The 15,035-nt window shown below is 36.3% G+C and overlaps 1 protein-coding gene across 1 annotated transcript in view; it reads right to left on the bottom strand.

The window, feature by feature from the left end:
* Window positions 1-14,237: 14,237 nt before the first annotated feature.
* The window catches only part of LOC111156255 (solute carrier family 9 member B1), a 47,199-nt gene continuing 46,401 nt past the window's right edge, over window positions 14,238-15,035 (bottom strand). The window contains exon 11 of the mRNA XM_022517021.1: window positions 14,238-14,468. Within this exon, the coding sequence (XP_022372729.1) occupies window positions 14,256-14,468 (213 nt within the window). The 3' untranslated portion in view covers window positions 14,238-14,255. The remainder of the gene's footprint in view (window positions 14,469-15,035) is intronic.

Here is a 15,035-nt window from a genome sequence, read left to right as displayed (position 1 = left end):
TTGCATAATTACAGAGGTAAACCCTGTACTCATGAGAAAATAAAAAATGTCAAGAAATAATTCACTAAACTTTCAAATTTTCTGTAATTTTCCATTAGTATTCATCATACATTCCTCTGCCTTATCACACTGAAGATAGGAATCCATAACACCCATTCAACAAATTTAAGACACGCAAAACTTAGTACAGTCTTCAAGTATGTTGAATGCTGCCGAGAAGTGAAATACGATGAAGATAGAATGATGTTCGTTTTAAAATGCTGCATACGACTGTATAAGTAACACGTTGAAAAACTTAGAGGAAATGGATAATTTCCTAGAAAAACATAACCAAAAGTAACCCAACATGGAATTTAAAATGTAAGTAGATTATCAAATAAGAACATAAAAGTGAGGTTTTTAAAGTGATTTTTTAAATCCATAATTTAAAAAGCACTTGGGGCACCTGAGTGGCACAGTCTGTTAAGTGTCCTACTTTTGGTTTCAGCTCAGGTCCTGATCTCAGGTTCATCAGATTGAGCCCCAATTGTGTTTCTATGCTCAGTGCAGAATCTGCTTGTGATTCTCTCTCCCTCTCCCTCTGCCCCACTTCCCCAAGCATCCCTTCTCTCTCTCTCTAAAATAAATAAATCCTAAAACAAAAAATAAAGTAAAAAGTACTAAGATTGCAAGAAAAATAAGTTACTGATTTTTTTAAAAGATTTTATTTTATTTTATTATTATTATTTTTTAAAGATTTTATTTATTTGACAGAGAGAGATCACAAGTAGACAGAGAGGCAGGCAGAGAGAGAGGAAGGGAAGCAGGCTCCCCGCCGAGCAGAGAGCCCGATGCGGGACTCGATCCCAGGACCCTGAGATCATGACCTGAGCCGAAGACAGCGGCTTAACCCACTGAGCCACCCAGGTGCCCAGTTACTGATTTTTTAAATAGGAAAAAATTACCAACTCATTTCATATAGTTATATAACAATATGAAAAGCTGATAAACACACAAAAACAGAGCAATGTCATTTATACATATCAATAAAAATTCTAAAAAATTCAGCACAGTTAAAAGAAAAAGGTTAATACACTCCAGGAATTAAGAGTATTTTGATCAGTAAATCTATTAACACAATCAATTGCATAAATGAATGAAAAAAAGGAAATATCATATCAATAGATGCTGGAAGAACTATCGCTAAGATTCAGTAACATCGGTTGGAGATTGATGATTCTAATCAAGATTCTTCAATAGAAATTGAGGGAAACCATTTAAACAATGAAGGTATTTATGAAAAGACTACAGGTATTTAAAAATCAAACTCATTTAGGGGCGCCTGGATGGCTCAGTGGGTTAAAGCCTCTGCCTTTGGCTTAGGTCATTATTCCAAGGTCCTGGGATTGAGCCCCGCATCGCATCAGGCTCTCTGCTCAGTGGGGAGCCTGCTTCCTCCTCTCTCTGCCTGCCGCTCTGCCTACTTGTGATCTCTCTCTCTGTGTAAAATAACTAAATAAAATCTTTAAAAAAACAAAAATCAAACTCATTTAAAATCATTAACTAGGGCGCCTGGGTGGCTTAGTTGGTTGAGCAACTGCCTTCGGCTCAGGTCATGATCCCGGACTTCCAGGATCAAGTCCCGCATCGGGCTCCCAGCTTCTTGGGGAGTCTGCTTCTCCCTCTGACCTTCTCCTCTCTCATGCTCTCTCTCACTCATTCTCCCTCAAATAAATAAAATCTTTAAAAAAATTTTTTTTTCTAGGGGCGCCTGGGTGGCTCAGCAGGTTAAAGCCTCTGCCTTCGGCTCAGGTCATGATCCCAGGATCCTGGGATCGAGCCCCGCATCGGGCTCTCTGCTCAGCAGGGAGCCTGCTTCCCCCCCCCCACTCTCTGCCTGCCTCTCTGCCTACTTGTGATCTCTGTCTGTCAAATAAATAAATAAAATCTTAAAAAAAAATTTTTTTTTCTTAAAAAAATAAAATCATTAACTAGCAGGAATGAATGCCTACTGTCATTATATAATATTAAAAATTATCTTGGGGGATCCAGTGAATGTGACAAGATTAAAATGAAATTTAAAAAAAAGTGAAATAATCAGTACAAATACAGGAAAAATAGAAAACTCTGTTGATGTAATTATATACCTGGGAAAACAGAGTTTGGTTAAAACAGAGATTTTGTAAGGTATTTGGAAATAAGATGAATCTACAAAATTTAATAGCAATAAGCACCCTGATATGTTAATGGGAAAAATATTTCATTCACAATAGTGAAAAAAATTAATAAGTATCAACTAAAATTTACCAAGAAAGTTAAAAGACCACAGGGGAGAAAAAAAAACCTATGAAAATATTATTTAAAACAATTGAATGACATTTAAACACATGAAAAAAAATTTGCTAGTGTAAAAGTATAAATCTTTTAAAATTAATATATATGGGCACCTGGGTAGGTCAGTCAGTTAAGTGTCCCACTGTTGATCTCAGCTCAGCTCTTGATCTCCGGGTCAAAGATAAATAAAAATTAAAAATTAAATCAATATATAAATTTAATAAAATTCAAATTAGAATCCCAAGAGTATTTAAAAATTGGATTAAGTTATCTTAATGTTCATATAGAAGAATAGTCGGAAAATCCTACCCAAAAGAAAAGACCATCGAGAGAAACTTTACTCACCAGATAGTCAGCATACCCTATAAACCCATCGGAATCAAGTCAGCTAATATAAGAAAAGCAATTGCATTAAGTAAGAATAAACAAGATTGATAGAATTGTGACTCCAGATATATATGAACATTTAATATATGACAAATGTGGTGTTTCAAGTCAAAACAAAATTGGATTCCCAATTTACACTACATGCTTTGATGTGACACCTAAAATTTTAAAATCATCTTAGAGGTAGAATGGGAGCCAGGGGGAGAGGGAGAGAAAGTAGACTAATGACAGGGGAAAACTGCAGCAAAAATGAACAATTTCTGTGATAAAAGATAAAGTCTAATAATAATATAAATATGGAGAAAATTGCAATGTAGGTTACAAACAGTTAACACCTATACTATACTACAAAAACCACCTACACACATAAGCCCTCTTTCTGACGCCTTACTCCTCTAGGAGTTCCCTTGCCGTCTTCCCCTTCTGAATGATGGCCTCTTTGTCTTAAGGCTCTAAATGGTCTGGTGTTGGGGCCTTACCCTGTAAGCAAACCTTCAAAGTAGCACCCAAATAAAGCTTGTGTATGCTACTGCCACCTTATGGCCATATTTTCCCCCTGTGATCAGTCTTGAAATGCTCAAACTCACTCCCTTTCACTAGATAATAATAAAAGTAAAAATTCATGAGGAAGATATACCAGTTCTAAAGTCGTAGACACCTAATCATATATTTTCAAAATAAATAAGACCAAAATTAATAGAATTATATGGAATAATTGATAAATACTTACTTATATACTTATATACTTACAAATACTTATATACTTATATACTTACAAATACTTAAACTTAGTAAGGCTAGGGGCACCTGGGTGTCTCAATCGTTAAGCGCCTGCCTTTGGCTCAGGTCATGATCCTGGGGTCCTGGGATGGAGCCCCGCATGGAGCCCCACATTGGGCTCCCTGCTCTGTGGGAAGCCTGCTTCTCCCTCTCCCACTTCCCCTGCTTGCATTCCCTCTCTCCGTGTCAGATAAATAAAATCTTAAAAAAAAAAAAAACTTAGTAAGGCTATAGAGATGATATAAAACTATAATCAACAAATAATCCCCATTCTTTTTAAGTAAACTTGAAATATTTACAAAAATTGACCAGATATTGGGCCTAAAGGTATCACATTTTAAAATTCATATATAGACAACAAAGCACTAGTATTAGAAATAAATAACAAAAGCTTATCCAGGGGTGCCTGGGTGGCTCCACTGGTTAAATGTCTGCCTTCGGCTCAGGTCATGATCCCCAGGGTCCTGGGATGGAGCCCCGCATCAGGCTGTCTGCTCAGCAGGGAGTCTGCTTCTCCCTCTCCCTCTGCCCCTCCTCTCTGTCTTATAAATTTAAAAATAAATAAATAGATAAATAAGTGATCTGAAAGAGATACATAAATTTTAGAAATTAAAAGCACAAATCTAAATAATTTATGGAACTAAGTAATTGTACTAAAATTAGAACATATTTTAAATTGGATAAAGATGAAAAGATTATAGACCAACAGATGTACAATATACCTGAAGCAGCACTGTAAGGGACATTTACTAGAAGCAATTCACATTCATGAAAGGACAATATATGTTTACAGCCTTGTCCAAAGTCTATGTTAGCTTTTCTACTCTCTGTCATAATACAGTCCAAAGAGACCTGGACTTCTGGATATTCTGTAGAATGTCACATTTGTTCATTATACGGACCAGTTAAAACAGACTGGGTGAAAAAGAAGTTGCAAGTATGTTGGACATGTGGGACAGGCACATCCCTCAGAGTATGAGAAAACCCTTTGAGGATTAAGGGACCTACCACATTAGAGATTTTAAGGGTCCAGGGTTCCAGTGCTCTGTGGTAGGTTTAAAATAAAGTATAAACTATTGCATCTTGTATTCCCACCATGTCTCATAGGCATCTTTGGGTTCTGGCGGTAACATAGTCCACACTTAGGGATACTGCTCTGACACATTTGCTGAGGGACACAGAAGGCTGCCAGCTTTGACAGGAGCTTAGAGTAAGAAAGGGCTCTGCAGCAGGTCCAAGCCACAGTACAAGCAGCCCTACCACTTGGCCGTACAATCCAGCAGACTCTGGCATTAGCGATACATGCAGTGAGAAAGACACCATATGGAGTATACAGCAGACTGCAATAGGAGGAATCACGACATAGTTCTCTGGGTTTCTCTAGCAAGACCGTGCTATCTGCTGAAAATTATATGTCATATTTTATAGTATAATTCTACACCTTAATAATACTGGGTTCACCTGGCAATGGGTATTGAGTGACCTTGCGACTAGAACTTCTCATCATGAGCTTGGTTTTGTTAGGCCTACTGAGTCATAAGGTCTCGTAGTAACCCATCATAGGATGGAAGTAGCACATCAAGGATCAGGCATGAGAAATAGTACAGGGCACAAGTAAACAGTGTGAGCAGGTGGTGCATCAAAAATTCTTTCACTAGTTTCTCTCCCTCAGCTCGAACTATAGTTGTGTAGGTATTCCCATATTGCTTAGAGAGGAAAAAGGTTAAACTTGGTTTATCGAAAGTTTAGCTCAGGATATGGATGAAAGCCAAGATTGTATGGCTGCCTACTTTAGCTCTGGAAAGAGCAAAAATTAACATCTTCCCAGTAGTCAAACTTTGGACTTTGTACCTTGTCATTCATGTTCATGAATAAATAAATAAATAAATAAATAAATTTCTCAGCAAAAGAAAAGAATCCTGGAGGAGCTTTTCCTAGATGGGAGTGAAATTTGGATCTATATGGAGCAATAGATCCAAAGATCTAAATGGCACAAAGGGCGGTGATGTGTAGCCAATATCCCTCTTTCAGGACTGAGACACTCATTCCCTTGCCTGCTTTGAGTGTCATCTGTTGAGAGACCACAAGCAAGACCTTCCTTAAGAGTTGCCTTAGACAAAAGGAACTATGTAGCCCAAATTACACTACCTCCATGGGGGAAGTACACATCCAATACTACTTCATTGGAATTGATATGAACTATTGATAACAATATTTTAAGTCATATGTTCATCATCATTAGCCATCAGGGAGATTCAAATCAAAAACCACATTGAGATACCACCTTACAGCAGTTAGAATGGCAAAAATTGACAAGGCAGGAAACAACAAATGTTGGAGAGGTTGTGGAGAAAAGAGCCCCCTGACACTGTTGGTGGGAAGGCAAGGTGGTACATCCACTTTGGAAAACAGTACAGAATTTCCTCAAAAAGTTAAAAATAGAACTACCCTACAACCCAGCAACTGTACTACTAGGTATTTACTCCAAAGATACAGATGTAGTGGAAAGAAGGGCCATCTATATCCCGATGTTCATAGCAGCAATGTCCACAATAGCCAAACTGTGGAAAGAGCAGAGATGCCCTTCAACAGACGAATGGATAAAGATTGGTTCATATATACAATGGAATATTACTCAGCCATCAGAAAGGATGAATACCCAGCTTTTGAATCAACATGGACAGAACTAGAGGAGATTATGCTAAGTGAAATAAATCAAGCAGAGAAAGTCAATTATCATCTGACTTCAATTATTTGTGGAACATAAGGAATAGGATGGAGAATATTAGGAGAAGGAAGGGGAAAATGAAGGGGGGTAAATCAGAGGGGGAGAAAAACCATGAGAAACTGTGGACTCAGAGAAACAAATAGGGTTTTAGAGGGGAGGAGGGATGGGGGGATTAGTGAACCTGGTGATGGGTATTAAGGAGGGCACATATTGCATGGAGCACTAGGTGTTATACGCAAACAATGAATCATAGAGCACTACATCAAAAACTAATGATATACTGTACAGTGACTAACATAAAAAAATAAGTAATATGTTGTCAGTGAAAGAAAAAAATTTTTTTAAAAAGATTTCATTATTTATTTGAGAGGAAGAGAACATGAGTTGGGGGGGAGGGGCAGAGGGTGAGGAGAAGCAGGCTCCCCACTGAGCAGGGAGCCTAATGTGGGACTCGATCCCAGGAACCTAGGATCATAACCTGAGCTTAAGACAGATGCTTAACCAACTGAGCCACCCAGGCACGCCACCATGAAGTAATTTTGTGTACATTCCAACAGTAACTCCTATGAACGAGTACAACAAAAATACTGTTTTTATTAAAAAATAATAGAACTTTAAGAATACTCTCATCATGGGAGTATAATGTACCATATGAATTAATGTAGTAGCAAGGATATTAAATACAGCAGTCATTCCTTCCCTTAAACAAATGAAAGTCACTTAAACATAGTCTATTCCTTTCTTTTATGAAAAGCATTTATGTTTCCTGATCCACACCCTCCTTCTGTGTCTCTCCTTGTGCAGTGAATGTTGGATTGGATATTTTACCACACATTACTGTTCTCAAGATGCAGACAGAGTGATATGCAAGAATTATGTTCTGTATTTTTTTTAAGATTTTATTTATTTATTTGACAGAGAGAGATCACAAGTAGAGAGGCAGAGAGAGAGAGAGAGAGGGAAGCAGGCTCCCTGCTGAGCAGAGAGCCCGATGCGGGACTCGATCCCAGGACCCTGAGATCATGACCTGAGCCAAAGGCAGCGGCTTAACCCACTGAGCCACCCAGGCGCCCCTATGTTCTGTATTTAAACAGTTCATCTTAAAAGTTCATGAGGAAAATAAATAAGCAAGGAAAGTCCTAGGGGAAAAGGAGCATTGAGGGTAGCTAGCTCTACCAGATATTAAAACATAACATAAAGCTACTGAAAGTAAAATATTCTGGAGCACATGGATGGCTCAGTCGGTTAGGCGTCAGGTCTTGATCTCAGGGTAGAGGGATTGAGCCTCACATCACTGGGCTTCATGCTCAGTGCAGAGTCTGTTTGAAATTCTCTCCCTCTCCCTTTGCTCCTCCTCTACTCTCTCTCTCTCTCTCTCAAAGATAAATATTTAAGAAAAATATTTTGGCTTTAGTAGGTGACTAAATATATCAGTGGAATAAAATAAAACTCCAGAAATAGACTCAAGTATATATGGAAATTTAATATACAATACAGAAGACATCTTGAATCACAGAGGGAAAAAGGATAGTTATTTTAATAAATATAGGCTGAATTTATTTATTTATTACATGTTGAATTGTGTTGAAGTCCTAATATGTAGAAGAAATGTTGAAGTCCTAATCCTCAAAACGTCAGAATTATTTGGAAACAGCGTCATTGCAGATATAATTATTTAAATTAGGGTGAAGCCATACCAGTGTAGGTCGAGCCCTAATCCAATATGACTAACATCCTAAGAAGGGGAAATTTGGACACAGAAACAGACATTCACAAAGGGAGGGTGATGAAGACACACTGGGAGAAAGCCATGTAAAGACAGAGGCAGAGACTGGAGTGATACATTGCCAAGGCAGAGAACGCCTGGGACTACCACCAGCTGGAAGAGGCAAGGAAATCTCTATCCTCCCGTGGAAGCTTTGGAGGGGACATGGCTCTGCTGATTTTGGACTTCCTAGTCTCCAGAACTATGAGAAAATTGATTTTGGACTTCCTAGTCTCCAGAACTATGAGAAAAATGATTTTGGACTTCCTAGTCTCCAGAACTATGAGAAAATAAATTTCTATTGTTTTAAACCACCAAGTTTGTGGTACTTTGTTTCAGCAACTTTACAAAACTGATCCAGGATCAGATAAAGGATAACCATTTGGCAAAATAGAACACAGAATCCATACCTCACATCAAATAACAGGATAAAATCTAACGCATTAGAGAAGTAACAGTGAGAAATAAAACTATACAAGTGCTAAAGGAAAAATGAATGAATTCCTTTCTAACCATGAATCAGTATCTAGTATCCTAAAGGAAAAGATTCATATATTCAACTACATGAACAGAAAACTCTCTGCTTAACAAAAGAAGCACAACTAGCAACATCAAAAGACTGAAGAAAATATTTGTAATTTATATCACAGACAATTGACTACTCTTTTTTATGTAAAGAGCTTTTTAAAATAGAAAAGAGAAATACCCAAAATCACAAAGGACATGAACAGATAGTTCACAGAAAAAAAGGCAAATGATCTTTAAACCAATGAAAAAGATGCCCACTCACTGATAGTTAAAGAAATGTAAACTTTCACTGCAATACTATCTCTCATTTATCAGACTGGAAGAATCCCAAAGTTTGAAAATATATATGCTCTTGGCGTGACCTTGAAAAGACTCTGCCCAGGAACACACACATGCATACATACACACTCATATAAACACACACAAAATATAAACATGTGTTCATTCATGTGGGATTATTTCTAACATCAAAAGACTGGAAAGCATTCCTCGGCAGAGGACTGCTCAAACTAATGGGACATGGCCACAATATAGTAATGTTCAGTGGGAAACAGGAACAAGGACAATTTCTATGTACTCACATGGGACAGAAAAACACACATAATATGTTCCATTTGTGCAAATAGAAGGGGGTAATTTTCAACAATAAAATATCTATTTGCTTATATTTATTTAAATATAAAAAAGAGCAGAAAATAGAAATTAAGTAAAAGAAAAAGAAAGTGGGCTAGAGTTATTAAGGGGCAGGAAAAGAAGCAAGAGTTTCCAAATATAACTTTTCTTATAGTTTTGACTTAAACTATATAAATGTTTTATGTATACAAAATTATACATAAATCTTGTTTCAAACCAATTCTTAGAACTGAAAGCAAATAGAAATAAATAAATCTAACTGTACATCCAGGTATATATATTATATACTATATATATGTAATTATATATATAATTTCAAGGAGCTTTAGAATTTAGTACTTTTGGACATCTTTGGTGAGATATAGTCTTAAGGACGAAAAAACTTCAACATATCTTAAACTTAATTCAGTAATTATAAGTAATAATATTGGTATTGCTATTTTGAAATTTTTGAATATTATAAAGTAAAGCTAATTAATAAATACTACACTAATAATATTAAGAACCAAGATATTCAGTGAAAGAGAAAAAAGATAAAGGTAAAAGTCCTTTATTACATTTGAATTAGAAATAGCAGCTTGATCTCATGTTTTCATAGTTTTATTTTTAAATGATTCAAAGACTATGATAACTTAGGAAACTTAAAATATTAGTTATCTTATAGAATTTATGTCCCGTGATTGCATTATTTCATACAACATTTACTTTTTCTCCTCATTAATCAGCTCTGAAGGGATTTTGACTACATATAACCTGGGCTATGAATTATATTCTAACATCACCAATAATAGTAATAGTAAAAGCCGTACTTTTTATTTGAAAAGATATATTTTTTGATTTCTAAAACTTGTATTTTTTAGCAATGTTTATGACAAGATCCAGATACAATGATTCTCCAGCAATAGCATTCCTAACCTTCAGGTTTTGGTTTTAACATACCCCTTTTCATGGAAAGATACCAGTCTTTTGGAGACTAGATGATTCCAGGTCTGGAGTAGGGAAAATGCTTATGAATCTGGGACAGCTTGTTATGTCTGAAAGGAAGAAAGCATTCAAACACTATGGCTTCATGTCCAAAGAGTACAGAATCAATTGTGAAGGGTACCCAAGGGCCATATTTGAGACAATTTGAGAATCAAAAAGTAAATAGTCCTGGGCTAAAACACCCTGCATATTTAAAAAAATACCAAGTTGACATAAACAGAATACAAGGGACTTCTGGCTCTGGTGATAACAACTAGTATTAAACTTAATCACCAGCTGGAAACAACTACAATACCTGTATACTCGTCCTTCAGGTTACTTCCTGGCAGGGATCCTGTAGACTCAGAACCATGGGGCATACTATCCTCCTCACTAAATTGCTCAGCTAAGACCAAGTCCTTGCTGGACTGTTCAGGGTCCCAGACCTCATCCATTCCAACCCATGCCTGGTGCTATCTACCAGCTGCTCTTAGACTACCATTTAATAGTGAGACCAGCTTCTTTGTAGGTTTCATGAGTATGTCAACAGTATGTTGCTAACCCAACAGACAGTGGGTCCACCACTGCAGCAGCTGCTGTGGTAGCTCCTCCAGCCGTCAGTGTTCTTCTACAGTATAAATATGCTGTAGGAGTTGGTAGTCCTCCACAATGTCTTAATGTAAAGCTATAGGTTACCATGCAGCAGCCTACTGTTAATGTACAAGGTCAGGAGACTGACTACTTTCACGTTGGCATCTGCTCCTCCCCAAGTACAAAAACAAATTTGTGTGAATGACTCCTTCCTTTTATTCGAGCCATGCACCCTACTGTTGCTGGTCAAAATCACCCATGTGTTGTTGGAGACTGATAATTCAGAACCTCTTCACAGGCTTGAAGCTCCAGAGTCTCTCTGATTTGAGGTTGCTGAAGCGTTGGTGTACTACAAGCCCACCAAGCAAAAAAGGCTGCCCAGGAAGCAATTAGCAATGTCCTTGGAGCTCCAATTGTTTAAAATTGATTGCAGACCATGAAAGAAATTCATGCTTCACCAAAGAAAAATATCTAAACACTAAAAGCTTACATATTATGGGGAAAAATTGCTAAATATAAAATAGATGCAAAAGAGGAAAAGAAACTTTGAAGCTTATGTACAGAGCAAATGCCAGGTCTAGCAAGCATAATGCTGGATTACTTCCTGATTTAAACACACACACACACACACACACACACACACACACACACAACTAGTACTATAAAAACTTTTTTTAAAAGATTTTTTAAAAAATTTATTTGAGAGAGTGAGTGAGCATAGAGGGAGACTTTGACTCTCTGCTGAGCCGAGAGCCTGACACAGAGCTCAATCCCAGGACCCTGAGATCATGACCACCGCCGAGGGCAGATGCTTAACCAACTGAGCCACCCAGATGTCCCAAAACTAATGTTTTATAGATCCTGGGAAAAACAGTTTTCAGCAAAGTACAAAAATTTAAAGCATTCCTCTAATTTTATAAATCTTTACTGTGGAATATCTCAGCATGTCACTTAAGTAACAGAATTGAAAACTGAGCAAGGAAATGTAATTTGATTATGATTTAATAAAAATTCCTTAAATAGCGAAAAAATATTAGTGAGTAAACAAAGACATACTTGACAAATTTATAAGGAAAAATGTTCTTGTATTTGTTTAAATACTATGAACACTTGAATACTGTAAACATGGTTAACTGCTTGTAATTTTTTTTTTACTGTTTGTAATTTTAAAATGACATTAATGAAGGTAATTTTTTTTATGTTCAGTTAGCTAGCATACAGTATATCATTAGTTTTTGATGTAGTGTTCAACGATTCATTAGTTGTGTATAATACCCGGTGCTCATCACAACACGTGCCCTCCTTAATACCCATCACCCAGTTCCCCCATCCCCTGACGTCCTTCCCTTCTGTAACCCTGTTTGTTTCCCAGAGTCCAGAATCTCTCATGGTTTGTCTCTGTCTTTGATTTCTTCCCGTTCAGTTTTCCCTCCCTTCTCTGTGGTCCTCCACTATTTTGTTTCACATATGAGTGAAACCATATGAAAATTGTCTTTCTCTGCTTGACTTATTTCACTTAGCATAATCCCCTCCAGTTCCATCCGTGTCGATCGATGTAAATGGTGGGTAGTCATCTTTTCTGAAGGCTGAATGATATTCCATTGTATACATGAACCACATCTTTATCCATTCATCTGTTGAAGGACATCTTGGCTTCTTCCACAGTTTGGTTGTTGTGGACATTGCTGCTATGAACATTGGGGTGAAGGTGCCCCTAATGAAGGTAATTTTTTAAAAAGTTTTTATATAGAAAATTAAAAATTCAAAGTATTTGAATGCTTGCAACACTACTTTTTTAAAAGTAGAGTGTTTTGGTCTAATGAACATATAAATATTAAATTTAATACTTAAGAAAAAACTATAAATCACAATAAATGACACTTTTCCCCTTGATTAAAAAACATAGTTCCTCATTCTGAAAATGATTTATTATAACTTTATCTTTTATTAAGATCAATTTTCTATTTTAAAATCTAATTCTCTTGTAAATGTAAAATACTACCTTGTGAATGTAAATATTTTTTCTTTTACATATTAGTAAAAAATGATATGCCCTCATGATTTAAACATTAGTCAAAACACTGGGGCAGTTTAGAATTTTAAATTTTTAGAATTTTAGTGCTAGAATTAAAATAGTTGAAAATGAGGCATAGGATTGATGCTGAGTTATAAGAATGTAGAAGAAAATGCTTCTAGAACAGCAGCGATTTTATCTCCTCCCAGAGTTATCCAGGTGTGTGTGTGAACTTTTGACAGTTTTAGTGTTATATTTTGTGAAAGGTCCCAGTATATGACATATATCGTTTTGGTATAGTTTTTTTTTTTTTTTTAAAGATTTTTATTTATTTATTTATTTGACAGACAGAGATCACAAGTAGGCAGAGACAGGCAGAGAGAGAGGAGGAAGCAGGCTCCCCGCTGAGCAGAGAGCCTGATGCGGGGCTCGATCCCAAGACCCTGAGATCATGACCTGAGCCGAAGGCAGAGGCTTAACCCTCTGAGCCACCCAGGTGCCCCTTGGTATAGTTTTGGTTGCCTTAAATTATAGTTGCTTCACTTTGCAAATTTATGTGTAAATTTTACATTCTGTGCTATTTTAGTATTTTACTTGCATAGAAGAGGGAAGAGGAAACCAAGTAATGTTTAATTCCTGCATTTGGCTTTTGCCAAAGAAATCTGAATGACTTTAAGGAGCCATCCACTAAGGCTATTTGAGAAGATTTTACATGACCCTTCCAACTTTAAAATAATCTTGAAATAAACTGAAAATTGCATTTTGCTTGTGATTGGTTCTATATCAGCATAGCAGATTTAATCAGCTAGAATTGAAAGGAGATTCTGTATTACTGAAGAAAAGAAAAGCTCACATGGACAAGTCTATTAATCCTCATTTCTGCAGGCTGACTTTAACTCCTTATTTTATACTCACTGAAAAATCATGGTTTATTTCCATTTGTGATTTAATTTTATATCTATAAATAAATACTTCACATAATGTTTCATTTAAAAACTATTAAACTTGTCATTTTAAGGGTACTGCAGAAGTAAATAAGTCTAATTTTGGTTCTTTTATTTAATATACCATTCATTCAGATAGTCACAAAAAACAGAATTTGAAATCCATTTTGTTGACCCACTTATTCTTGGCATTTTTTTCCCCTTTTCTGGTGATCTTTTTAACTAAATTACTAAACAGATGATGAGTTCTACTTCTCCTGTATGGAGGTTTAGACTATCTTACCTTTCTGTCATTGGGTTAATTTAATTTTTTATTACACCAAGTTTGTAATGTGACAGCAGATTCAGCCTAATGGATTAAACTTTCCTAGAATATTTACAGATTTACTTTGTTCTTAAAATACATAAATACTATTGGGCATTCTATTTACATTGTTTTTATTAAATTAACCTTGGAGTAAAAAATCATAGGAAAGCTCTGTAATGAAATCACATATTTATTAAATCCTTGGTACTATGTACAATCTCCACATATTTGTATGTTTTAATTTTTCTCTCATGTAAGATAATTTATTAAAAGAAGAAGGCAGGTGATGGCAAATAAACTTTTTAATGAAGTTCCATCTTTGTCAGTTCCATACTGATGTTGTTTGGATCATGGCGTGTAAGTACTTTGGGCCCCAGTATGCCAATAATTAGAGCTCCATTCGGAGCTGTCATCAAGATGGCTAAAAATGCCACTGTCATCACATCCTTCGAATATGGTTCCAAGTGGGGTGCGCTGAATCTTGCTGTTTCTAGAGCCAGAGGACCTAATACAGCCTGCATTTAGGGGGTAAAAAGATGAGGCATAAAGAAAAATGTTAAATAGCTAATACATGACAAAAGTTAATGGCCCTGTTAAAACAAACAAAACCTAGTAGGAGGCCATCAGAAAAGAGACAAGCCTTAAAGTGCTGAGGAATTATCAGGAATTACTCATCAATTCTATGTTCTCCCTAGGAAATATATCTGGATGAAAGGTGAAATATTGATAAATCATCGTGCATGCATTTTGGGGCCGATTTTGTATTTTTATCATCTCAGCTTTCTCCTGTTTAAATATCTTTTTTGAGTGCTCACATTACTCTCAGAACCTCAGGAGTTCTAGCTAAAGCAGGATTTTGCTTATTTACCTTTACCACGGACTATAAAGTTCTTGGGTATAATAAGACAACACAAAATACTAGGGTTTCTTATGGTTCTCTAGGATTTTGTTGCTTATCTTCTTGTTCTTCCTACTTGGGAGGCCGTGTGTCCAGGAAAACTGGCAAGAGGTTTGGAATCTACAAAGTGGACAGGGGAGATTAGGAAGTAACTTGCCTAATGTTTTAGGCAAGTAACATGATA

This window comes from Enhydra lutris, unplaced genomic scaffold, assembly GCF_002288905.1.
Source record: "Enhydra lutris kenyoni isolate GAN:26980312 unplaced genomic scaffold, ASM228890v2 scaffoldscaffold3, whole genome shotgun sequence".
NCBI classification, from domain to species: Eukaryota; Metazoa; Chordata; class Mammalia; order Carnivora; family Mustelidae; genus Enhydra; species Enhydra lutris.
The sequence above is the reverse complement of the archived record's forward strand: the minus strand, read 5'-3'. Positions and strand labels throughout refer to the sequence as shown.